The sequence below is a fragment of the Syngnathoides biaculeatus genome, chromosome 14 (genome assembly GCF_019802595.1).
Source record: "Syngnathoides biaculeatus isolate LvHL_M chromosome 14, ASM1980259v1, whole genome shotgun sequence".
NCBI classification, from domain to species: Eukaryota; Metazoa; Chordata; class Actinopteri; order Syngnathiformes; family Syngnathidae; genus Syngnathoides; species Syngnathoides biaculeatus.
The window spans coordinates 538,422-566,078 of NC_084653.1; the positions used below are offsets into that span (position 1 = coordinate 538,422).

Genomic DNA, 27,657 nt, shown 5'->3' on the forward strand with positions numbered 1-27,657 from the left:
CACGATACAGTGTTGGTGGTGGACTACTTTACCCTCATGAGACACTGGAGGGTGGGGAAGAATCTCCTCTATTAGTCGTTTTCCATGGCATCACCAAACCGACAGACAGACAGAAAAAAAGATGCCATTCCTCACCGGTGCTGTCCACCAAAGGGTTCGGGGATTGCTGCCATGTCAGGCACCGACTACCTTATGACCACAGCTCTGAATGGCTGCCTTCGAAAATAGGGACATGGAACATGGTTCTGTCAAACTCAATGTCCCCCACCACTCCCGAGATGTGAGTGAAGTTCTGTTGGAGGTGGGAGTTGAAACTCCTTTTGAAAGGGAATTCTGCGAGCCGTTCCCAGCAGACCCTCACAATAAATTTGGGCCTCCCAGGTCAGACCAGCATCTTCTTTCCCCATCAGAATCAGCATCAGCTTTACCAGCCAAGCGTGTAAAAACACACAAGGAATGTGTCTCTGGTTGTCGGTGCCACCCTGGTATGAAATTCAGAACAAAGAACAAACAAACTAAAAAAAACAAAGAGCAAGAGACTTTCAGCTATGCCCCACATTATGTTAAGCTTATACAGAGTACGCTGACCCATTCGCATTTCCCATCATAGACCATTCATCTATCCATCAATCCATCCAATCAATTTCTTAGCTGCTTATCCACATGAGGGTCGCGGGAGTGCTGGAGCCCATCCCAAATGTCAACAGGCAGGAGGCAGGGTACACCCTATACATGTTGCCAGCCAATCGCAGGGCACATCGAGATAATCAGCCAAACTCATAATCACAATAACTTGCAATTTCGAGTGTCCAATTAATGTTGCATGTTTTTTGAATGTGGGAGGAAACCGGAGTGCCCGGGGAAAACCCATGCAGGCACGGGGAGGATATGCAAACTCCACACATGCAGGTCCGGGATTGAACCCGGCACCTCAGAACTGTGAGGCCAAGGCTTTCCAGCTGAGCCACCATGCCACCCCATTATAGACCAGTGCAATGACGATTGTGCAAGCGAGATTTTCAAAGTGACAAGTAGTGCGATAGTCCACAGAAATTATTACTAATACTAATACTGATTCATCAGCAAGATATGAGGGTGGGTCCCAACAATGGCACAGGGCAGAAAATTGTATGATCAATAATTTAATGACTTAATTGCCAAAGGGAAAAAACTTGTTGAATGTCTGCTAGTTTTGACTTGCATTGATTGGTAGCGACTACTATATGCAAGAAGCTGGAAGAGCTTGTGGCCAGGATGTGTAGGGTCCGAGAGGATCCTGCCTGCTCTGGACCGAATTCGAGTGACGTGCAAGTCTAACATTCGTGAGTAGAGTGGTGCTGACAATGCGTTCAGCGGGTTTGATTGTCTGTTGCAGTCGGAATTTGTCCTTTTTTGTGGCAGCCCCCAACCACAATGTGATGGAGGTACACAGTACTGATTGGATGACCGCTGTGTAGAACTGTCTCACCAGCACTTGTGACAGACCGTGCTTCCTCAAAATCTGCAAGTTGTACATCCTCTGCTGGGCTTATTTGAGGATAGAGTTGATGTTCATCTCCCACTTCAGGTCCTGTGAGACTGTAATTCCCAAGAACTTGAAGGTCTTGATGGTTGACACAAGACAGTTGGACAGTGTCAGAGGTAGATGTGGTGAAGGAAGCCTCCTGAAGGCCATAATCATCTCTCCAGTCTTTAGTGTTCAATGGCAGGTGGTGTTGGCCAGATCAAAGCTCTAGTCTATGTCACTTCCTGTTGATACGCAGACACGTTGCTGTCTTTGATGAAGCCGATGACTGTGGTCTCCTCTGCGAACTTCAGGAGTGTGTCAATCGGGTTCCTCTAGGTGCAGTCGTTTGTGTGTGAAGAGCAGAGGGGAGATGACACAACCTTGGGGTGCCCGGTGCTGATAGTGCGCATGGATAAGGTGGTGTTCCCCAGCCTCACCTGCTGTTTCCTGCCTATCAGGAAGATGGAACACGAGACGCTGAGCTGGAGAAGTTTGGAGGAAAGGAGGTCAGGGATGATGGTGTTCAGCGCAGAGCTAATGTCCACGAACAAGATCCTCTCATAGGTTCCTTCCCTTTCGAGATGTTCAAAGATGAAGTGCAGACCCATATCGACGGCATCTTCCGTAGACCTGTTAGCTCACCAGGCAAACTGGAGTGGGTCCAGCTGGGGACCTGTGACGCTCTTGTCTGTTTTTGGCATTAAATAGAGTAAGCAGTGATCAGAGGAGCCTAGGGGAGCGTTTTTAATGGAAGTATAACAATGGTCATGAGTGTTACTTTCCCTCGTCGGACATTCTACGTGTTGCTTATATTTAGGAAGTTCGTGGTTCAGGTTAGCTGTGTTAAAATCTCCCAGGATAATGAGCGGTGAATCTGGGTGTTTTTTCTCAGCCCTGTTTACATGCTCGGCCAGCATTAGCAGTGCTGCGTTCATGCTTGCTTGAGGTGGAATATAAACAGCTACGAGAATGAAAGAGGCGAATTCATGCGGTGAGTAAAACGGCTGCCAGTTCAAGAACGATGACACCAAAAGCAGGCTGCAATATTTGCTGAGCTGTGTAACATCCGTGCATCATTTCTCATTGATATAGAAAACATATTCCACCAATTTTCGGTTTCTGTGTTAGCTCCGAGACGCGGTCTGCACCTCCAACGCCATTGACACAAAGCTTTGTTGAGAGCCCCGACAAGTAACTCCGGAAAAAGATTCAGCAAATTGGCGAGTGTCAAAAAAAAAAAAAAAAAAAAAAAACACACACAGAAGAAAACTCTCTGATTGTTAGCAAGTCGTTTGTTGTGTACTAGAGTCCCGAGACGACTGAAAAACACAAACGTAAACAGTACCAGGGAGAATGCTGCCACACTGGTAGGCGCCATCTTGTATAAATTGGAGCCATTGGAGCCAACGTATCACCAGGTGGTAATCAGTTGACAGCTCCACCCCTCTCTTCACCCAAGTGTTCAAGACCTGTGGCCCTCAAGCCGATGACATGTCCATATAGTCAATCATCAAATGACAACCTCCAGTGACTTGGTCCCAAATGCTCGAGGGCATTCTTGTGCTTGAACATGGTGTTCGTGATGGACAATCTAAAGTCCAATAACAGAACACCACTTGGGATCTGATCGGGGGGTGGGGTAAGGGCGTTCGTTTCAATCATGCCCTTCCTTCTCTCGCTGGCATTGCCCACATGAGCATTGAAGCCCCTCAGCAAAACGAGGGAGCCCTCAGTGGAATCGCTTTCCAGCACCTCCTCCAAGGACTCAAAAAGGGTGGGTACTCATGATTGATGGCTGGTCAAAAGCACAAATCACAGTCAAATAGAAGGCAGAGGGTGGCTACCATCTCGTCCACCACGGTGAAGCCCAATGTACAGGCGCCGAGGGAGACTCCAGAGTGGAAAAGAGTCCAACCACTCTAAAGAGTACTAGTATCAGAGCCCAAGCCGTGAGTGGAGTTGAGCCTGACTATATCTAGCCGGAACTTCTTCAAATCACACACCAGGTCGGACTCCTTCTCTGCCAGAGAGGTGAAGTTTCATGTCCCTAGAGCCAGTTTCTGTAACTGGAGATTGGATCAACAAGATCCCCGCCTTCAGCCACCACCCAGCTTACTCCGCACCTGAACGCTATGGCCCCTCCCACAGGTGGTAAGTTCATGGGAAGGGGGACCCATGATACCCTTTCAGGCTGTGCCCGGCCAGGCCCCACAGGTGCAGGCCAACAGGCACTCGCCTTCGAGCCCCACCTCCTTTGGTGCATAGGTCTGTGACCCACATCCAGGCAATGGAGACCTACATCCAATTATTTCATTCATTACATGGGTCTTAAAGCCATGCCTTGGCTGGTCCCTCACCTAGGATCGGTTTGCCATGAATGACCCTGCAAGGGGTGTGAGGCCACAGACATCTTAGCTCCTTGGATCATCGGGACACAAAAATTCCTCCACCATGATGAGATATAGGTCCAAGGAGGGGTCAAGAAATTAATCCCAAAAAATTTTAAAAAGAAAAAAAACAAAATAAAAAATCCAGTTCCACTTTAAATCCACTTATGGATCCCCCATCCATCTCATACACTCTTGCTAACATTCTCACTAACTTTTTCCCTCACTTTCTCCCTCTCGCTTTCCTTAACTTTATCACACACACAAGCACTCCCCCCCACACACACACACACACAGACACACACACATACGTCTATGCCGATACTTACCTCTTCCACATTCATAAACAGCCTGTGGATGATGCCACCAACCCTTCCCTGACCAGCTCCTCTCACCTCAACTTCAGGCCCTTCCAGCAGGGATTTGAGAAAACTGAAAATGAAAGGAAACTTATGTGATGAACTGGTCAAGTGATGAAACTGCAAAAATGCTTTACTGATTCAGCAATGCCCCCAATTGCTCAAAAATATCTTCCATCACATAAATGTATTTTGTGACATAAATGGTTGTTTGTTTATATGGGGGCGTCACAGTGGTGCGACTGGTTAGAGTGTCAGCCTCACAGTTCTAAGAATCAGGTTTCAAATCCGGCCCCGCCTCTGTGCAGTTTTCATGTTCTCTCAGTGCCTGCATGGGTTTTCTCACGGCACGCCAGTTTCCTCCCATATCCAAAAAACATGTATTAATTGGAGTCACTAAATTATGCGTGTGCACGTGTGTGTGCGAATGGTTGTTTGTACAGTGTTGTGAACTATTTTGCCCCTTCTGTTTTTTTTTTGTTGCACATCATACAAAGGTTTTAAATCATCAAACCAAATTTAGGATCACTTAGAGACAACCCAAGGAAACAAAAAATGCAGATTTTCAAAATGAAAATTAAAATCTATTAAGGCAAAAAAAAAAATCCAAACCTTTCTGACCCTCTGTGAAAAAGTAATTAACCCCTCTCCCTTGGTAAATCTCAAAGTCTCCATGACTAAGCACAAACTTGGGAAAGGTGAGTTCAATTTCAGAAGCAACACCCAAACCTGTTTACCCACCATACTTATTGAATCAAAAAATCAGAAATAGAATGTCACAGAAAGTGAAGTAGGCTACAAGATCTGAACAACCAATGCATCATGCCACAATCCAAAAAAATTCAAAAAGAAATGTGAAAAAAAGTTGAAATTGAAATAGATCAATCTGGAAAAGGTTACAAAGCCATTTCCAATGCTTTGGGGCTCCAGAGAACCACAAATGGAGAACAGTGGCAAACCTTCCCAGGAGTGAAAGAGGGCTAAAACTAAAATTACTCCAAGAGTGCGACAACAACTCATCCAGTAGGTCATAAAAAAAACTTGAACATCTAAAGCCCTGAAGGCCTCGTTGGCCTTAGTTAAGATCAGTGTTCATGACTCTAACATAAGAAAAACACTGGCCAAAAATGGCATCCATGGGAGAGTTTCCAGGTGAAAATCCCTACTGTGAGCAAAGAATACAAAGCCTTGTCTCACATTTGGGCAGAAAAATTGAGATGATCCTCAAGAATTTAGGAGAAAAATTCTGTGGACTGACGAGTCAAGAATTGAACATTTTGGAAGGTGTGCAGCCTGTTACATCTGGCGTAAAAATGGTACAGTATTTGATAAAAAGATCATTATGACAACAATAAAGCATGGTGGTGGCAGTGTGATGGTCTGTGGCTGCTTTGCTGCCCCAGGACCAAGACAACTTGCTGTGATTGATGGAACAATTAATTCTGCTGTGTACCAGAAAATCCTGAAGTAGAACCTCTGGCCATCAGTTTCTTCCTGTCATAACCAGAACTTTAGTGTGGACCCAAATGCACGACTCGGTAAGCAGGAAGGCAGTTAAAGGAAGATCTTTATTCGTTCGAAGGTTGTAAGCCGAGAGGTCAGTCAGAGGTCAGTTACACCGGAATTCAGAATCAGGAACAAGGAAGTGCTGGAACAAGGCATGGGTGGCAACTATCTGGCAAAGCCAGACCATCCGCTGGGTCCTATAAGTACTGGGGTTCATTATCGCAGATGAGGCGCAGGTGTGTGCCTCCTAATCAACGCAGGTGTGCAGGGGACCTGCACAGCCAGGGCTGGGGCCGGCAGGTACCCATGAACGATGTGGAACGGAGCCATACCTGTGGAAGTGGAAGGCACCGAGTTACGGGCATATTCCACCCATCCGAGGTACTGGCTCCAAGTGCTGTGATCATGTGATGCCAGACAGCGTATACCAGTCTCCAGATCCTGATTTATTCTTTCCGTTTGACCATTGGACTCCGAGTGATGGCCTGACGTAAGGCTTACTTTCGCCCCGATGAGAGAGCGGAACTCCTTCCAGAATCGAGACACGAATTGTGGTCCTCTGTCCGACACTACGTCCACTGGGAGACCATGATAGTGTATTACCTTATCTTGCAGGAGCTGAGCAGTCTGCTTGGCGGACGGAATCTTAGGAACTGGTACAAAGTGGACCATCTTGGAAAACTGATCGATAACTGAGAATACCACCGTGTTCCTCCGGGAACAGGGTAGACCCGTAACGAAGTCTAGAGAGATGTGCGACCAAGGGCAAGAGAGAATTGGTAGTGGGCACAGCTCACCTATTGGTCGCAGGCAAGAGGTCTTATTAGCCAAGCAGGTCAGGCACACATTGACATACTCCTTCCCGTCCCTTCCCAGGTTTGGCCACCAAAACTGTTGTTCGATTACTGAGCGGGTCTTTACTATGCCGGGATGGCAGACGGTCTTGCACGTGTGGGCCCAATCGATGACGTCTCCCCATCGCGAGGGTACCATGAACAGACGATCGGAAGGACATTCAGCTGGACCGGGAGAGTCCCTTAGGGGATTCTTTACCCGTGTCTTGATCTCCTAAGTGAAACCCGGACACACAGCAGGTCTCTGGGAGTATGGGGACACTCACGGCTTCCGTTCGCTCTCCTTCATGGATCCGGGATAGTGCGTCCGGTTTGCCGTACTTCAAGCCTGGTCGAAAGGACAGAGTGAAACGGAAGCGAGTAAAGAAAAGTGCCCACCTGGCCTGACGAGCATTCAATCTCTTGGCGGTCCTCAGGTACTCCAAATTCTTGTGATTAGTAAGGACCAGGAACGGCACTTGCGATCCCTCCAGCCAGTGCCTCTACTTTTCCAGTGCCGTCTTGACTGCCAATAATTCGCGATCCCCCACGTCATAGTTTTGTTCTGCAGGAGTCAGTCACTTAGATAGGAAGGCGCACGGGTGAAGTCTCCCATCCTTCGCACACCTCTGGAAGAGTACTGCTCCCATTCCTGAGTCCAATGCATCAACTTCCACCACAAACTGTCTCTCCAGATCTTTCATGATGAGGACTGGAGCTCTGGTGAAACTTGACCTAAGTCTGTCAAAGGCCTCCTGGCAGGTCTCATCCCACTCGAATGAATTGTGGGGTGAAGTGAGGGCGTGCAAGGAGGCAGCTACGGAACTGAAGTTCCTGATAAACTTGCGGTAGAAATTAGTGAATCCAATGAACCTCTGCACCTCCCTGCGATTGGTGGGGGTGGGCCATTGGAGAACGGAGTTGATCTTACTGGGATCCATGCGAATCTCCCCCTCGGCGAAGATGAATCCCAGGAATGCAAATGTAATGAAGGCCGGTGAAACTCGCACTTCTCCATCTTGACATATAAGTTATGTCGTAGTAGGTGCTGCAGCACCTTCCTGACATGCTCGATGTGGGAAGCTTCGTCTGGAAAATAAATCAAAATGTCGTCGAGGAAGACGAACACATTCTTGTTAAGTCGCTCCCGTAGCACGTCATTAATAAAATTCAGAAAAACCGCTGGCGCATGAGTCAGGCCAAACAGCATCACCAGGTACTCGTAGTGCCCTGTTGGTGTGATAAAGACAGTCTTCCACTCGTTCCCCTCTCTGATGCGTACCAGATGGTACGCATTCCGCAGATCCAATTTGGTGAAGATCCAGGCCCCTTGTACCAACTCGAATGCGGTGGCGATTAGGGGAAAAGGGTACCTATTCTTGATGGTAATGTTGTTAAGTCCCCGATAATCAATACAGGGCGGTAACGAGGTGTCCTTCTTGACGAAGAAAAATCCCGCTCCAGCAGGCGACAATGATGGTCAGATGAGACCCGCCGCCAGCGACTCCTCCACGTACTTTTTCATAGCTTGGTGCTCCGATCCTGTCAACGAAAAGAGCCTTCCTCGAGGAATAGGGTATCATCTGCACCTAAAATATGCAATCTGAGTCATATAATCACATGAACAAGTATAACATCTATTAACAAGTATGGTACGAGTATAAGAATCTGTATTGATCAGAGTTTCACAAAGACTGAGAGGAACATTGTCATTTGTCATTCCTAGTGGGTTTTAGTGATCAAAACTTAATTGCAAAAGTACGAAAAATGAAATTAGAAAAAGTGATCCAATGATCCTCCATAGCAAACAGGTCCTAGGTAAGGGACCAGAGATAGGATGGCTTCATAACCCCTATGACGAGTAAAAATAATGGAGCTAGGTCTCCCTTACCCAGACGCAGGTAGCAGGTAAACTAACCCCTCCCTCTGGAGCGAGGCCAGGAACAACCCAAAGGGTTAATGTGGGTCCTCCTTCCCATGGGCTCACTACCTGTGGGAGGGCCCATAGGGATCAGGTGCTGTGTGAGCTGGGTAATAGCTGAAGGCGGGGACCTTGCTGATCCAATTCCCCAACTACAGAAACTGGCTCTTTTGACGTGGAATCTCACCTGACTGGCAGGGAAGGAGCCTGAGCTGGTGTGTGAGGTCGAGAAGTTCGACTAGGTATAGTCAGGCTCGCCTCCACACATGGCTTGGGCTCTTGTACCAGTCCTGTTGAGAGGGGTTGGAAACTTTTCCACTCTTCAACTCTGTCCATAGTGAGAGGTGCCGGGCAGGTGTGGGTATACTTATTTGGGTGGGATGACAGTTCCTGACTGTTGTTTATGCCCATGTACCAAACAGCACTTAAGAGTACCCACCCTAGGAGGCCTCCCGCACCGACTGAAGAACACCATCGTTCTCCTGGAGGATTTCAACACTGACATGGGCAATGAAAGTGAGACCTGTAAGGGGTTGATTGTGAGGAAAAGCCCCTCCAATCAGAACTCTAGTGGTATTATATTATTGGACTTCTGTACTCACCACGGATTCTCCAGAACCAACACTATGTTCAAGCATAAGGGTACACTTGCACTCTCTGTCGCTGTTCGATGATTGAATGTGATCGTGTCATCGGATTTGCAACCGGATGTCTTGGAGACTTGAATGAAGAGCATAGTGAAGCTCTCAACTGATCACACCTGGTGGTGAGTTGGCTCTGATGGTGGGGGAAGATGCCAATCCAACATGGCAGGCCCAAATGTATTGTTAGGGTCTGCTGGGAACGTCTAGGAGAATCCCCTTTCAAAAGGAGTTTCAACTCCCATCTCCGGCAGAACTTCACCCACATCTGGTGGCGGGGGACAATGAGTCTGACTGAACCATGTTCCCCGCCTCGCTTTTCAAAGCACCTAACTGGAGCTGTGGTCATAAGGAAGTCTGTGCTTGTCATAGCGGCAATCCCTGAACCTGTTGGTGGACATCAGCGATGAGGGATACCATCAAGTTGAAGCCATTTTGGCTTGTGGGACTCCTTAGGCTGCTAATGGCTACCGGCTGCTTAAGTGCAATGCCGCTGTGGTGGTTGCTGAGGCAAAAACCCGGGTGTGGAAGTACATCGGTGATGCCATGGAGAACTACTTCTGGATGGTTTCGAGGAGTCTCAGAAGGGGGAAGCAGTGCAGCATCAACACAATATATAGTGGAGATGGCGGACTGCTAACTTTGACTCGGGATGTTCTGAGTGATTGGGATGAAAACTTCAAAACTATCAATACCACAGACATGGCTTCCCATGAGGAAACCGAGTTGGGGGTCTCTGAGGCAGACTCTTCGATCTCTGGGGTTGAGGTCACAGAGGTGGTTAAAAAGCTCCTCGATGACAAGGCCCAGGATTCGCCCGGAGTTCCTCAAGCCTCTGGATGTTGTGGGGGGGTTTTGGTTGAGACACCTCTGCGACATAAGACATATGAAATAACGTCAGAGACATGAGCAACACCCACTGGTAGTGGGTGGCAACTGCAACTATAGAGGAACTAATCACAATCTTCACAAAATTTCTGTATGTTGTACAGTGAAGAAAATAAGTATTTGAACACCCTTCTATATTGCAAGTTCTCCTACTTAGAAATCATGGAGGGGTCTGAAATTTACATCGTAGATGCATGTCCACTGTGAGAGATAATCTAAAAAGAAGAATCCAGAAATCACAATGTATGATTTTTTAACAATTTATTTGTGTGATACAGCTGCAAATAACTATTTGAACAACTGAGTAAACCAATGTTAATATTTGGTACAGTAATCTTTGTTTGCAATTAAAGCGTTAAAGAGTTGTTCACCAAGTTTGCACACACTGCAGGAGGGATTTTGGCCTACTCCTCCACACAGATCTTCTCTAGATCAGACAGGTTTCTGGGCTGTCGCTGAGAAACATCGAGTTTCAGCTCTCTCCAAAGACTTTCTATTGGAATTAGGTCTGGAGACTGGCGAGGCCACGGCACGCCAGAACCTTGATATGCTTCTTACGGAGCCACTCTTTGGTTTTCCTGGCTGTGTGCTCCGGATCGATGTCATGTTGAAGACCCACCCACGACCCATCTTCAATGCTCTGACTGGGGGAAAGAGGTTGTTCCCCAATCTCACAATACATGCCCACAATCATCCTCTCCTAAAAACCCTCTCTGGACCAAATAAAATTTTGCTCAGAGAAAAATCTGATACTTTCAGAAAATGATACTCTGGACTTGAAATTTTCTATTATATTAAACCTGTTGCAGATTTGCAAAGCTTGCCCGGAAAGGAGTGCAGTCGTCCTGTTCCATGTGCAGAAAAATACCCCCAAAGCATGATGCTACCACCCCCATGCTTCACAGTAGGGATGGTGTTCTTGGGATGGAACTCATCATTTGTCTTCCTCCAAACACGGTGAGTGAAATTATGACCAAAAAGTTCAATTTTTGTCTCATCTGACCAGAAAACATTCTACCATGACTCCTCTGTTCCATCCAATGGTCATTGGGAAACTTAAGATGGGCCTTGATGTGCTGGTTTAAGCAGGGGAACCTTCCGTGCCATGCATGATTTCAAACCATGACGTCTTAGTGTATTGCCAACAGTCACTTTGTAAACTGTGGTCCCAGCTCTTTTCAGGTCATAGACCAAGTCCTGTCGTGTAGTCCTGAGCTGATTCCTCACCTTTCTAAGGATCATTGAGAACCCACTAGGTGATATTGACCGGCATGTTTGGCTTCTTCCATTTTGTAATAATTCCCCCAACAGTGACCTCTTTTTTTTTTAAACGAGCTGCTTGGCAAATTTTCTGTTGCCATTTCCAGCCGTGTAGAGTTGAAGAATTTTTTTCTCTGGTGTCTTTGGACAGGTATTTGGTCTTGGCCATGTTACAAGTTCGAGTCTTGCTGATTGTATGGGGTGGAAAGGTGTCTTAATACAGCTAACGACTTGACACAGGTGCATCTGATTCAGGATAATACATGGAGTGGAAGTGTCTTCGAGGGTCAGAATTCTAGCTGATGGACAGATGCTCAAATACTTATTTGCAGCTGTATCATACAAATAAATAGTTTTAAAAAAAATCATACATAGTATTTCTGGATTTTTGTTTTTAGATGATCTCTCTCACAGTGTACATGCACCTGTGATGAAAATTTCAGAACCCTCCATGATTTCTAAGTGGGAGAACTTGCAATATAGCAGGGTGTTCAAATACTTATTCCCTTCACTGTAATTGTGCCAACAGTTGACCTTTTTTTTCCACCAACCAACTTGGCAATTGGTCCAAAGCCCTTTCAATGCTTGTGGAGGTGTACAACTCTGTGTCTTGGTCTTCGCCATGTTAGGAGTTGGAGTCTTACTGATTATGTGGATTGGGCAGGTGTCTTTATACAGCTAATGATACTCAAACAGGTGCTTCTAATCTAGAATAATAAGTGGAGTGTAGGTTGATTTTTAGAGGTGGATTTACAGGTGTTTGAGGTCCAAATTTTTTGCTGATGGGCAGGTGTTCAAATCCAGCAATGCAGCATTAACATACAAATAAAAAAAATCATCCATTGTGATTTCTGAATTAATTTTTTTAAATTGTCTCTGACATTGGACAGGCAGCAAAGTTTCAGAATGGGAGAAGTTGCAACATTGTAGGGTGTTCAAATACTTGTTTTCCTCACTATATGAGTGTTGCATGCAGCTGCAGTACAAGCTACAACAAGACAGGACAGGAAAAGAAGCATGTAAAGGGTCGTGAACCCAGCTATATAACTGAAGAGTGGTGGGGTTAATTTTTCCATTGCAGTATATGAGCGTTTATCAAATGACTTCCATGACTGATAGGTAGTGGCCCGGGCTAACTACGCCCGCCCCCGGCACTGTTAATTTGAAAGGCCTAGGTAGAAATTCAGGTAATGTAGGTCGAATACAAAGAGGACGAGGAAAGCGACTTAGTCGGCAGAGGAAGAAGAGGAATGCACAGTCCCTACAACTGTGTGTAAGGACTTTGAATGTTAGGACGATGATAGGAAAAGCTCAGAAGTTAGTTGACACGATAATTAGGAAAAAGGTTGATGTATTGTGCATCCAAGAGAACAAGTGGAAAGGGAGTAAGGCGAGAAGCTTAGGACCAGGGTTTAAATTCTTTTACCATGGAGTAGATGGGAAGAGAAATGGAGTAGGGGTTATTTTAAAGGAAGAGCTGACTAAGAATGTCATGGAGGTGAAAAGAGTATCAGATTGAGTGATGAGGCTGAAATTTGAAATTGAGGGTATTGTGAATAATGTGATTAGCGGCTATGCCCCACAAGTAGGATGTGACCTTGAGGTGAAAGAGAAATTTTGGAAGGAACGAGACAAAGTTGTCCATAGCATCCCAGAGAGAGAGAGTTGTGACTGGTGCAGATTTCAATGGACATGTTGGCGAAGGAAACAGGGGTGATGAAGAAGTGATGGGTAAGTACGGCATTCAGCAAAGGACCTTTGAGGATCAGATGGTGGTGGACTTCACAAAAGGGATGGAATTGACAGTGGTGAACACTTATTTCTAGAAGAGACAGGAACATAGAGTGACCTACAAGAGCGGAGGTAGGAGCACGCAGGTGGATTATGTTTTGTGCAGATGATGTAATCTGACGGAGGTTACTGACTGTAAAATTGTGGTGGGAGAGAGTGTAGCTCGACAGCATAGGATGGTGGTGTATAGGATGACTCTGGTAGTGGGTAGGAAGATTACGAAGACAAAGGTTGAGCAGAGAATCATGTGGTGGAAGTTGAGGAAGGAAGAATGTCGTGTGACCTTTCATAAAGAGGTGAGACAGGCTCAAGATGGAGAGTAAGAGCTCCCAGAAGACTGGAATACAACTGCCAAGGTACTCAGACAGGCAGGCAGGAGAAGACTTTGGGTGCCTTCTGGTAGGAACGGGGAGGAGACTTGGTGGTGGAACGCCAAAATACAGGAAGTTATCCAAGGAAAGAGATTAGCGAAGAAGTGGGACATGGAGAGGACTGAGGAGAGGCTGGAAGAATACATTGAGAAGCGACAAAGGGCAAAAGTAGAGGTGGCGAAGGCTAAACAAGAGGTATATGACGACACCAGGTCGATATGAAAGGGAGAAAGGGATCTCTACAGGTTGGCCAGACAGAGGAATAGAAATGGGAAGGATGTGCAGCAAGTAAAGGTGATTAAGGATAGCGATGGAAATATGTTGACTGGTGCCAGTCGTGTGGTATGTAGATGGAAAGAGTCATTTGAGAAGTTAATGAATGAAGAAAATGGGAGAGAAGGTAGAGTCGAAGAGGCAAGCATGAATGACCAGGAAGTGGCAATGATTAGTAAGGGGGAAGTTAGAAAGGCACTCAACAGAATAAAAAATGTAAAGATGACATACCAGTGGAGGTATGGAAGCAATTTTGAGAGGTGGCTGTGGAGGTTTTGACATACTTATTCAATAGAATGCTAACAGGGGAGTAAAAGCCAGAAGAATGGCGGAAAAGTGTGCTCGTCCCCATTTTTAAGAACAAAGGCGATGTTCAGAGCTGTGGAAACTACAGAGGAATAAACATGATGAGTCACACAATGAAGTTCTGGGAAAGAGTAGTGGAGGGTAGACTCAGGCCAGAAGTAAGTATCTGTGAGCAACAGTATGGTTTCAAGCCTAGAAAGAGTACCACAGATGAATTGTTTGCCTCAAGGATGCTAGTAGAAAAGTACAGAGATCAGAAGGAGATACATTGTGTCGTTGTAGACCTAGATAAATCCTATGACAGAGTACCAAGAGAGGAACTGTGGTACTGCATGTGCAAGTCTGGTGTGCCGGAGAATAATGTTAGAATTGTACAGGACATGTATGAGGGCAACAGAACAGCAGTGAGATGTGCCATTGGTGTGTCAGAAGAATTTAAGGTGGAGGTGGGATTGCATCAGGGATCCGCGCTGAGCCCCTTCCTGTTTCCGGTAGTAATGGACAGGCTGACAGATGAGGTTAGACTGGAATCCCCTTGAACTATGATGTTTGCAGATGATATTGTGATCTGCAGTGAAAGCAGGGAGCAGGTGCAGGAACAATTCGAAAGATGGAGGCACGCACTGGAAAGGAGAGGAATGCATGAACGTGAGAGGCGGAGGAGGAGTGAAGAAGACATAGCGAGGGTGGGTGACTTCAAATACTTGGGGTCAACAACACAGAGCAATGGAGCGTGTGGTAAAGATGTGAAGAAACGGGTCCAAGCGGGGTGGAACAGTTGGCAGAAGGTGTCTAGTGTTCTATGCGACAGAAGAGTCTCTGCTAGGATGAAGGGCAAAGTTTATAAAACAGTGGTGAGGCTGGCCATGATGTACGGATTTGAGACAGTGGCACTGAAGAAACAACAGGAAGCAGAACTCGAGGTAGCAGAAATGAAGATGCTGAGGTTGTCGCTTGGATTGAAGAGGTTTGAATAAGATTAGAAACGAGCTCATTAGAGGGACAGGCAAAGTTGGATGTTTTGGAGACAAGGTTATAGAGAGCAGACTACGATGGTTTGGACATCTTCAGAGATGCGTGACAGAATATATTCAGAATATATTGGTAGAAGGGTGCTGAGGATGGAGCTGCCAGGCAAAAGAGCGAGAGGAAGACCAAAGAAAAGGTTGATGGATGTTGGGAGGGAGGACATGAGGACAGAGAGAAGATGCACGAGATAGGCTTAGATGGAAAAAGATGACACGCTGTGGCGATCCCTAACAGGACAAGACGAAAGGAAAAGAAGATGTTAATATCCTTCTATTCATGCATAATTCGGCTCCGATGAGGCTCTGTGGGATATCCAAATAAGTGATGGCACCCTACAAGTTATCAAGTGGGCTTCCTTCCATCATCAAATGTTTCGTTGATAGGCCCACGACACTCTCGAGAGGGTTCAGCAGTGAATCCCAGCGCCCCAGGTTCACCCCCTAGGTGCCATCAAATCTCCTAAAGGCCCATTGGGGTCTTTTTATCCACAGCCCCTGGCTGGCCTTTTCCACTGCCTTGGAGAGTTCTCTGACTGCCTGCCGATGGGCCTTCCTTCGGACTACCATCTCTCTGAGTACCCTTGATGTTGAAGAGGCTATAAATCCTCTGCAGTCAACTTCCACCAGGCGTACCTCTGCTCTCCAAGCTTGCTGTTGCACTTTGGCCGCAAGTCCTGCATACCTCAGCTGCTTCTGCTCATACGCCTCCTCCACTGCCCCCTCCCAGGGCACAGTGAGCTCGATGATGTAGGCGAGCTTCAGAGACGCAGACCAAAGCACTACATCTGGTTATAGAGTGATAGTTGCAATCTCAGATGGAAAGCAGAGCTTCTTGTCCAGGTCTGCCAGCAGCTTCCAGTCTCGTGCACTGCCCAGCTCTCCGCTGTCTGGTGGCTTGTTTGTGCAATGCTGCTGAGGCACCTTGGGAGGCCAACCCACTTCCTTACAAATGAGCTGATCAGCCTCTCCAGATTTTCATCTTTGAGATTGGGATCTCATAGAGGGTTAGGGGCTAAAGGAGTCGTGGAAGTAGTCCGTACTGCAAGCACCAAAGCTTCAACTTCCCAGGAAGCAGGGTTCTGTCGATCCTTTCCAGACCACTGGCCACATCCTTTCTGAACTGCTCTACTTGCTCTTTGTCCTGAAGAGAGGCATCGTACCACCGGCCTAAGGTCTTTACAGGCTTCTGGGAGACGGTTGGAATTGGTTCTTCACCAATGTGAAAGCGGTAGGTTTGACAATTTTCCATTGACAATGGAGATGCTTCTATGTTTACTTGGCTTGATCTTCATGCGAGCCAGCTCCAAGTTTTCCTGGAGCTTTTATAACAATTGTGCAGTGCAGGCTTTGGTTGTGGTAAGTTTGGTGACGTGATCCATGTCGGCTCTGATTAATGCAGCCCATGGGGGCACAAACCAGTGCAATCTGTAGGCCGGTCCCAAGGCCGGAAAAATGAAGAGGATTGCGTCAGGAAGGGCATCCGGGGAAAAAACTGTGCCAAACAAATATGAGCGTTCATCCAAAGAATCCCACACGGTCGTGGCCCGTGTTAACAATGCCCACCCCCGGCACTGCTAACCTGCAGGGCATCGGTGGAAATTCAGCTAGTGTGGGTCGAAGACGAAGAAGAGGAGGAAACCGGATCCGTCGTCAGAAGAAAAAGAGGAATGCACAGAGCCTACAACTGAGTGTAGGGACTTTAAATGTTGGGACTATGACAGGAAAAGCCCAGGAGTTGGTTCACATGATGATTAGGAAAAAGGTTGGTATACTGTGCATCCAAGAGAGCAGGTGGAAAGTTAGTAAGGCTAGAAGTTTAGGTGCAAGGTTTAAATTATTCTACCACGGAGTAGATGGGAAGAGAAATGGAGTAGGGGTTATTTTAAAGGAAGAGCTAGCTAAGAATGTCTTGGAGGTGAAAAGAGTATCACATCGAGTGATGAGACTAAAATTTGAAATTGAAGGTGTTATGTATAATGTGGTAAGCGGCTTGCCCCACAAGTAGGATGTGACCTACAGTTGAAAGAGAAATTCTGGAAGGAGCATCCCAGACAGCGAGAGAGTTGTGATTGGTGCAGATTGTAATGGACATGGTAAAGGAAACAGGGGCGATGAAGAAGTGATGGGTAAGTACGGCATCCAGGAAAGGAACTTTGAGGGACAGATGGTGGTGGACTTTGCAAAAAGGATGGAGATGGCTGTAGTGAACACTTATTTCCAGAAGAGGGAGGAACATATAGTGACCTACAAGAGCGGAGGTAGAAGCACGCAGGTGGATTATATATTGTGCAATCAATGTAATCTGAAGGAGGTTACTGACTGTAAAGTAGTGGTAGGGGAGAGTGTAGTTCAACAGCATAGGATGGTGGTGTGGAGGATGACTCTGGTGGTGGGTAGGAAGATTAAGAAGACAAAGGTAGAGCAGAGAACCATGTGGTGGAATCTGAGAAAGGAAGAATGCTGTGCGGTCTTTCGGAAAGAGGTGAGACAGGCTCTGGATGGACAGCAGAAGCTCCCGGAAGACTGCACTACGACAGCTAAGGTAATCAGAGAGACAGGCAGGAGAGTACTTGGTGTGTCTTCTGGTAGGAAAGGGGAGGAGACTTGGTGGTGGAACCCCAAAATACAGGGAGTCATACAAGGAAAGAGATTAGCGAAGAAGAAGTGGGACACAGAGGACTGAGGAGAGGTGTAAGGAATACATCGAGATACGACGTAGGGCAACGGTAGAGGTGGGAAAGGCTAAACAAGAGGCATATGACGACATGTACACCAGGTTGGACACGAAAGAAGGAAAAAAGTATCTCCACAGGTTGGCCAGACAGAGGGATAGAGATGGGAAGGATGTGCAGCAGGTAAGGGTGATTAAGGATAGAGATGGAAATGTGTTGACTGGTGCCAGTTGTCTGCTAAATAGATGGAAAGAATACTTGCCTAGAAAGAATACCACAGATGCATTATTTGCCTTGAGGATGCCAATGGAAAAGTACAGAGAAGGTCGGAAGGAGCTACATATTGTCTTTGTGGATCTAAAGAAAGCCTATGACAGAGTACCAAGAGAGGAACTGTGGTACTACATGCGTAAGTCTGGTGTGGCAGAGAAGTATGTTAAAATAGTACAGGACATGTATGATGGCAGCAGAACAATGGTGAGGTGTGCCTTAGGTGTGACAGAAGAATTTAAGGTGGAGGAGGGACTGCATCAGGGATCAGCTCTGAGCCTCTTCCTGTTTGCAGTGGTAATGGATAGGCTGACAGATGAGGTTAGACTGGAATCCCCTTGGACCATGATGTTCGCAGATGATATTGTGACATGCAGTGAAAGAAGGGAGCATGCAGAGGAACAATTAGAAAGATGGAGACATGCACTGGAAAGGAGAGGAATGAAGATTAGCCTAAGTAAAACAGAATTTATGTGCGTGAATGAGAAAGGTGGAGGGGGAAGACTGAGGCTACAGGGAGAAGAGATAGCGAGGGTGGAGGACTTCAAATATTTAGGGCCAACAATCCAGAGCAATGGTGAGTGTGGGAAGGAAGTAAAGAAACGGGTCCAAGCAGGTTGGAACAGCTGGCGGAAGGTGTCTGGTGTGTTATGTGACAGAAGAGTCTCTGCTAGGATGAAGGGCAAAGTTTACAAAACAGCGGTGAGGCCGGCCATGATGTACGGATTAGAGACGGTGGCACTGAAGAAACAACAGGTAGCAGAACTGGAGGTGGCAGAAATGAAGATGTTGAGGTTCTCGCTTGGAGTAAGCAGGTTGGATAGTGTTAGAAATTAGCTCATTAGAAGGACAATCACAAGTTGGATGTTTTGGAGACAACATTCGAGAGAGCAGACTTCGATGGTTTGGACATGTTCAGAGGCGAGAGCGTGAGTATATTGGTGGAAGGGTGCTGAGAATGGAGCTGCCAGGCAAAAGAGCGAGAGGAAGACCAAAGATAAGGTTTATGGATGTGGTGAGGGAAAATATGACGGGAGTTGGGATTAGAGAGGAAGATGCAGGAGATAGGCTAAGATGGAAAAAGATGACACGCTGTGGCGACCCCTAATGGGACAAGCTGAAAGGAAAAGAAGAAGATCCATGTCGGCTCTGACTGCAGGCAGTATCACCTCAGGTCTTATTCGTTGCCCACCAAGTTAATGTGAGCAGAGAGTGTGTCATCCATGCGCAAAGTTGCAGAAGTGTCATTCTACGACATCCAAGTGGTCGCCATATTGGCTGCATCCCCTGTCCGTGACGTTACCCGGACATTCGCCAATGAAAACACGCGGTGGACCCTACTATGGGAGACGAATACGCCCCTTCTGACACGGAAGCTCTTTTCGAAAAGGAGAACATCACAGTACCAAATTAAGTTACCGGGGCAATATTACACCATTGTTTTGAGCCATATTCAGATTATATGCCAAACTGCCTCCCCGTCCGATCCACCTCCGTGGCGGAGAGGAGCCATCGCGGCTCATCGCAGCCGGCCAGTGTGGCTCATCTTCGGCGCCGAGGTGGCTTATACCGGAGCCGAGCCGGAATGGTTTAGGGGCTCGGAGGATGACCTCCATGGCCAGGGTGAATAGCAGTGGGGAGACAGTACACCCAGCCATGATTCCCACTTCCAGGTGCTGCCATGCAGTGGTGTACCCTGCTGTTGTTACATAGAGCTGGATCTCCTTGAAGTCAGCCCAAACCAAAACCGCTGGGACCTTGAAATAGTCAAGCGCTGTCAACAGAAGATTATGAGGGACACAGAGCTAAAGGCGTTTGCTAGGTCAAAAAACACCACATGCTGATCTCTTCCATCTTTTCTGGTGACTTTGATCTGATGCCAGATGATGCTAGTGTATTCTATGCATCCGTAGAAGCCATGTATTCTTGCTTTCTGGGTTGACATGTAAATCAAGTTGTTACCTTGCAGGTATTCTGCCCGTGAGCAACACACTGAAGAAAAATTTCCCTTCTACATTTAGGAGGCTGATCTGTTGGAACTGTCCAATCTCTGATGAGTCCTTCTCCTTTGGGATAGGAATTCCTCCAGCTCTACGCCAGGCAGTTGGTATCTCCCTCTTCTGCCACACAACCCTGATCAGCTTCCAGAGGAATCGCAGGACATCTGGTGTGTTTTTGTACGTATAAATGAGATCATCCATCCTTTCCAGTTTCTTTGTACTGGTGCCTCGGATCCCTTCCAAAATGCTGCAGAGATCCATGTTGACTTTCTTCCACAAAGCCTTGTCGTAGGCCTTTGGCCATTTGATCAATGGCCTACGGCCCTGAATCTTTGTTTTATTTCTGCGGTTGGTTGTAGTGGTGACTTGGTCCAGGTTGCTCTCCTGTGCCCAGTTCCTCCTCCTCCTCCTCCACTGGGACAGGGGTGTTGATGTCCTGAAGACTGCAGTGTGTATCCTGCTGCTGAACGTCTGCCAACTGACTCGACCTGCTTCTCAAAAAGTCGCTGTCAATGCGACTTACCCTCTGTCCCTTCTTTAGGCACTGATTCCTGCCCTGGTGAATCCACAGGCCTTGAGAGGAGGGAACCTTTGCCCAACCACCAACGCAGATTTAGAGCTTAAATCCTTCTTTGCCTGTCGGAGCTTCATTTATGCTAATAATCGTTCTCATAGTCTTTTCCATTCCGCTCTCACAGGCTCAGGGGGGTGTTTTCTTCTTAGAGTTTTCTGTAGCAATGTTGGGTGGAACCCATAAAGCAATTGTCCGGGGCCTCGCTGCCACGGGTAGCTAGCCCGAGGTGGCCCCGTTGGGGTTTATTCCCTCCTGCCAGCTGTCTTTTCAGGCTGTCACAAGGTCTTTCCCTTGTTGTCAGCTGCCCTTTCACAGCAGTCACTGGTTCCCCAGATTATCAGATGTATTATGTAGGACTAGATGTTAATATCCCTCTATTCATGCATACATTGGCTCCGATGAGGCTCTGTGGGATGTTCAAATAAGTGATGGAACCCTACGAGTGATCAAGTGGGCTTTAAGTGTTTCGCTGATAGGCCCACGACTCTCAAGAGGGTTCAGCAGTGAATCCCAGGGTCCCAAGTATTAGTTTAGTGATTGAAAGGATTAATAAGTTCTAGAAACAAAAATAGTTTATACAAAATAGTTTTCAGTTTGTAAAGTCAACAGCAGACAGCTATTTTTTTTAACACAGCCCTTTCAACAAATTGCCTAATTGCACTGACTTAAGAGTGTGTACATCATTGAATGTAGCATCTTGTTGGTTTTCTGAAAATCTACTGCACTTACTTGTAACTCGTTTGATATGTAATATACTGAAAACATGGATTTATCTGTTTAGTCACATTGGAATGTTCTTATTTTGAACACTACTGTACTTCCCAAAACTCACTTAGGTTCGACTTTGTTTTTGGCAAATTACCGGGAAAGCTTTACGTGGACAAGAGAAAAGTTTTTCTCTTTTAGGTATTCTGTGAGTAGTGTCCTGCAGTGAGTGTCTATTTTTTTATGTTTAACATGGGATACTGACGAAGAATGAGATGGCTATGTTAGTTTCACTTCTTAGCAGCTGACTGGCTATATGAATGTGCTTATCACTCGTGATCCAGAGGTACCCTTTCATGTTATCATTTTATTATACTTAAAGAAAGCCCATTTAGATTCAGTTTACTGTGTTATCTAATGTAAAAAAAAAAGATCTGTCATTAACAACGGACAGTTTTTAGAGTTCTGTTGTTTTTAGTGGATTTCCCCACTAAAAATTTTCTATAGAAATTCTATATAATTTGCATAGAACAAGTTGTTCTATATAACTTTGGCTGTGACATTCTATGGAATTTCTATAGAACAAAATGTTTCTGTCGAAATTCTGCAGAAAGGTTTGAAGAACAGAAGTGGCACAGTGCTTGATCTCTAGTTTCTATAGAATTTGTAGAGAAAATTTCTATAGAACAATTTTCAAGCAACATCAGAGTAAATACACATGCTGAAGTCACATAATAAAATGCATCAAGTATTTGTTACAATATATAAATAGTCATGACTGTCAAATCATAATTGGCATGTCTCATTTAATTCTTTCACTGCATGCATATCAACAGTGTCATTCATTGATGTAGTATTTTTTTATATAAATGTATAATTTGGGATGTTTAGTTTTAATTTTTCAAAGAGTCCAGGAATTCAATGAATTGATGTCATGACTATATCAACTTTTCAGTGATGTGATATTGGAGGTCATTGTTTATTTTATTTACAGCTCCAAAACCCTCCTGAAGTAGAGGATTTGGAAAGTGATGCCATCGCTGCAAGACCATCAAAGTAAATGCATGTTCTGTTTAAAGCACTTTATAAGAAGAAATCTGGCCCAAAAACCTCAATACAAAAAAACTTGGTTACGATGATATTCAGTTTTATTCATACTGTTTTAGGCAGTGGAACAGGTAGTTCACCGTCACCATGAATAAACTTAAGAACTTTAAAAACCAAGACCTACCATTAACCTCGAGCCATCCACCACCAAACATGAGCCTCCCCCATTCCTCCAAAGTGAATTGGCCCATGTAAGAAGCAAGTAAGCCAAATGTCTACAAATAACTCGTCTTAAGACCTTTTTGTTATATTTGTGCTTTTACATTGTGCATGTGTTGTTGTTCAGGGTGCCAAAAAAAAAAAAAAAAAAGGGCTGATGCTGCTTACTGAGATAAGGGACACCGACAGGCATCAAGACCATAGGGCAGCACAAGAAGAGGACATTAACGTTGTACAGATAAAATATCTGGCAGACTTCACTGTCCTTGAACAGAAGGTGACGGAAGACCCTTCTGCTTCTGCAGATCTGGTATGATTAAGTATGGAAAAAGTTGTTGAGTTTAATTTTATACAACAAATTAATTCCTAATTTTGCCATCTTCTTTTTGATTTGCAGAAATTCCAAATGTTGAAAGTTGGATAGGTAATCCTCAAGGAAAACGTAAATGGATCCTGAAGGGGTAACTGAGTATTATATATTTTGTACAGAATGTATTTTTTTTTTTTACCAGTAATATACAGTTGAGAATCAGGTGAAGATTTTGTTCTTGTTTTAACTTTCAAACGATATTGCATTTATTAATACAACTGAAAGTATTTTGTGTGCTGTTTGCAGACTTCCGAACAATGAGGTCCTTCAAATGCTCTTTCTATTAACAAAATATGGACTCTTGTTTTTGATAGATTCCTAACTGATAGTTGTAGTGTTTGCCAGACGTAATAATAACCAGGTCTCTTAATTTTGAACTCAGAATCTGTCTTGCGAAACCACGAGGGGACCCTGAGTGATGTACAAAATGTGGCCACGTCATGCCTGAAATATGTGCCTGACAGATCCGGTGGCAATAGCAGGAAACAGGACGGGAGGAACCAGGATGGATAGTAAGTATGAGAGACACATAGTTAAAGTTCACATAGTGGAATATTGTATTTTATTTTGTTTGTAACATAATTTAAGCTAAACGTTATTTGTTCTAAATGACGGAAAAATGTTTTGTTCTCGGTGTAAAACATGCATGTATTACTGTGGGCTGAAGAACCCAATTGTTTGGAATTGTCTGTAGTTTCACACTGCATAATAAAGGTTTCACTCTAGAATGTTTGTTTTAATGGCTCAATTTCCATGTAGCATGGCAATGTTGTGTCTATGTTCAAAGGCTATGTTGATTGTATGTGGGATTGTCACATTAATGCAATTTACGAATACAATGTACAAGCAATGTTGTTTCAGTTCTTTAGAACAATTCTGTGGAACTTCAGAACAAAGTTCTATAGAACAATTGCTTTAGAACAGTTCTATAGGACTTGGGTCCTAAAGTTCTATAGCATTTCCATAGAATGTTTCTATAGAATTTCTATAGAACTTGGGTCCTAAAGTTCTATAGAATTTCTATAGAATGTTTCTATAGAAATTCTTTACAAATGTTCTATATAAATTTTTTAGCAGGGTTATACTGATCCTCACTTGTAAACTTCTGCTTATACTCATATGACAAATAATAATTCACACATTAAATTATGGTGACAGTGTGGACTGTGAAAAGACCCAATAAATTGTCATGGAATTGGTTGTTAAAGTTTCACTGTGTTCTCATTGACCTCAGGGAGTCATGTTGAGCAAGCAAGTGAAATCTAAACAAACTTACCGTGTTAGCTCCTCTGTTTCTTCCTCACTCACAGTCTCAGCAATACCAAATTTAGTCTTCAGAGACCGAAACTGTACGATGACCATCTCCAAGGCAGTCAAAAATTCAATGGAATCCTATAGGGAGGCAAATGTGACAAATGGATACCTCGATATTTAAATTGTAAAATATTCAAACCAATCACGTTTTAATAAACAGATCAAACATCTGTGCAGGCTCTCTGAAATGGTTAAATGAAACACCATTTGATATAAACACTGAACACAAAGTCTTGGTCTTGTTTGGACACGATGTGCTTTTCTTAATGAGCTTTTGTCTTTATCTGTTATTAAGTTTCGCTTGTAGTTTCCATCGATCCATTTTCCATGCCGCTTATTCTGACAATGGTTGCGGGAGAGCTGGAGCCTATCCCAGAGTTCAATTGCTATTTGATCCTGACATCACATCGTGCTGTTCCAATAAGTATTAGTAATATATATATTTTATGTTTTGTAGACGTACGATTCGTCACTTTAAACTGCTCCCTCTGCACAATTGACATTGTATAGATTTTACATCTTGCACGTCTTATAAGGAATAGTTCCTATAAACAGAAATGTCTCTTGCTATGTTGTTCCTTGTTCTGCATGTTGTACCAGGGCAGCACTGACTGCCGGAAAAAAGTTTTGTGTGCTTTTGCACATTTGGCCATTAAAGCTGATTCTGATCTTAAATCTTTGATTTACATCTCTCAATGCTCTTGAGTGGTTTAGGTGAGTGATATAAATCGGCATACAATGATATATACAATGATGCCTGGCATGGTCGTAAATTCCCTAACAACAAACCACCATTTTTTTAATGACGAGGTGACCGCCCTTGTTTTAAATGGACAGATGAACGGACAAACAGAGACATTTAGACAGCCATAGGTAGATATTTATTAATATTTATTATGCGGCACGGTGACTGACTGGTTAGGAGATCTGCCTCACAGTCCTGAAAACCAGGGTTCAAATCCGGATACCAAATGACTTTGGCCACCTAACAAATAATAAAGGCAGATATTTTGCCAACTTTGAGGCAATTTCACCGTGAATAACATTGGAAAAATTTTACGTGATGCACAATCCAACATGACATACTCTTCGACACCACAACTGACTACACAATTATGTCTGAGGATGTGTTTGACTAACTTTGTGACAAGTTACAAAATGAGAAACCCCACTGAACTCTGTGCTATCCCTGCATTGAACAATTGGGCCATATTCAGTGGGCCACGCTTTGTCTTCGTGTCACCTATTGAGTCAGTAACTCTGCTGATTGTGAAGTCATTTCATGTCATGAATTAACTATACGCTGCGCAAAATTTGCGCGCAATGGCACTTGCTGATCTCCTCACATACTAAAGAAACTGGAGGGTGCTACACCATGAGCCTCCTTGATGTGCCGCTTCTACTACAACCACAAACACGACATCCTTGCGAAAGGGGAAACTGGATCTGCGATGTCTTGTCTCTCTGAGTCTACTTGAGTCCTTAGTAAATAGCAAGGTTGTGCCTTTCCAAATACATGTTGTGGACTCTAGCCCTAATCAATTGACCGCCATATCAGCGCTAACCTCCTCATACCCCCTCCCACCTCCTTGCTAACCTCATATTGCGCTAACCTCCATTATGACTTTTCTACTAAGCTGGCCAGCTTCTTCAGTGGTTACGAGGTAATTTTGTCTTTTGTGAGGTATGCAAATTCATTACTGCAACAGGAAAACATGTGGATATTGTCTTTTCTTGGGGACGTTAAACTTTACTCACCCATCATTTTTGGTGTCCTAATCTGGCCTCGCAAAGTGCAACTCAATGCCATTTTGCCCATGGGGCTCACTCTTATCTTTCAGGCAATGCCTTGGGCCCAACTCTTCTACTGCACTTGCACTAACTGCTTGTGATGGACACTTCCTTCTGTGCTGATTTCCGGCCTTTCTTTTCTCTTCTGTACTGTTCCTGATGTTGACGTTACGTGCTTGTCATTTTATGTTTCTGTGGCTTGCCTTGACTGTCACTTGGAGTGTGGAAACTTCAGTGTTTCCTCAGTTTGATTGATTATTGATTATTATTGACTGATTATTTATTCATATGATTTGTGTCTCCTCAGTTTTGTGCATTTTGATTATAGTGGTCTTTTGTTGAAATGCACTTCACAGTCATTCTTGGCCCCACTTGTCACACAATCATATGCCCACTGCACCATCCACAACACATTGAAACACACACACACACACACACACACACACACACACACACACACACACACACACACGCACACACTAAGACTGGCCCAGTTAAGCAGATCCAATCTCCATGACATCATTGTCGCTACACCAAGGGGCTACACCATTTCCAAGTCAGATGGCCGACCAAACCATCAACGAAACCAAAGATGCTGCTCTACTGCAAATCTTAAACAATAATCAAAATAAAATGCATTCACAGTCCCCGTATGGAGCCAGGCCTTGAGGTGGGGCTGGGCCTTACGGGTCATGGCCTGGCCAGACAGGCACTAGAAAGTGTAACGTGGGTCCTCCATCCCATTGGCTCACCATCTGTGGGAGGGCCCATAGGAGTCGGGTGCAGTGTGGCCTTGGCGGTGGGCAAAGGCTTTGCGATCAAATCTTCGGGTACAGAAGCTGGCTCTAGGGACTTGGAATATCAACTCTCTGGCGGGGTAGGAGGCCGAGCTGGTGTCTGAGGTCGAGATGTTGCAACTGGAAATAATAAGGCTCCCCTCCACACACAGCTTGGATTCTGGCAGAAGTCCTTTTGAGAGGAGCTGGACTGGATTCTCGTAGCAGTCCTCTTGAGAGGAGTTGGGACTCGAGGTGTCAAGCAGGTATGGGTGTACTTATATTTGCTGGAAAGGTGGGTCTGTTGGGAAGTCAAATCTCAGATTCAGTAGGAGCAGTGTGGTTTTCATCTTTGGCGTAACACAGTGGAGCAGTGCTACCCCTTCGGCAGGGTCCTTGAGGATGCATGGGAGTTTGCCCAACCAGTTTACATGTTATGTGGACTTGGAGAAGAAGTTATTCATGTCCCCCGGTCAACTGTATTCCCCAGATTTTGGCTGTGTGGTCCCTGTACGACCAGTGTAAGAGCCTGGGCCGTATAAATTCTCATTTCCGGTCAGTGTTGGACTCCGGGATGGCAGCCCTTTGTCACGATACTGTTTATTACCTTTATGCACAGATCTGTAGCTGCAGCCAAGACACAGATGGAGGTTTGGTTTGGTGGCCTCAGGAGTGGATCTCTGCTTTTTCCAGATGAAGTTGTTCTGTTGGCTGTTCAAGAGGTGATGTTCAACTCTCACTGGAGTGGTTTGCAGCAGAGTGTGAAGCAGCTGGGATGAAAATCAGCGCCTCCAAATCTGAGACCATGATCCTCAGTTGCAAATCGGTGGTGGGCCCTCTCCAGATCC

At 45.2% G+C, this 27,657-nt stretch overlaps 1 protein-coding gene across 8 annotated transcripts in view; it reads right to left on the reverse strand.

Moving 5' to 3' along the window:
* The window catches only part of rab3gap1 (RAB3 GTPase activating protein subunit 1), a 230,181-nt gene that overhangs the window by 5,734 nt on the left and 196,790 nt on the right, over positions 1-27,657 (reverse strand). For 7 of the 8 annotated variants that reach the window (XM_061841834.1, XM_061841830.1, XM_061841832.1 and 4 more), the window contains 2 exons: positions 24,205-24,320; positions 4,224-4,326 (listed from right to left, as the gene is read on the reverse strand). In XM_061841834.1, the coding sequence (XP_061697818.1) occupies positions 4,224-4,326; positions 24,205-24,320 (219 nt within the window). Of the gene's footprint in view, positions 1-4,223; positions 4,327-9,849; positions 10,025-24,204; positions 24,321-27,657 lie in introns of all 8 variants that reach the window. The other variant, XR_009798163.1, reaches the window with a different exon arrangement.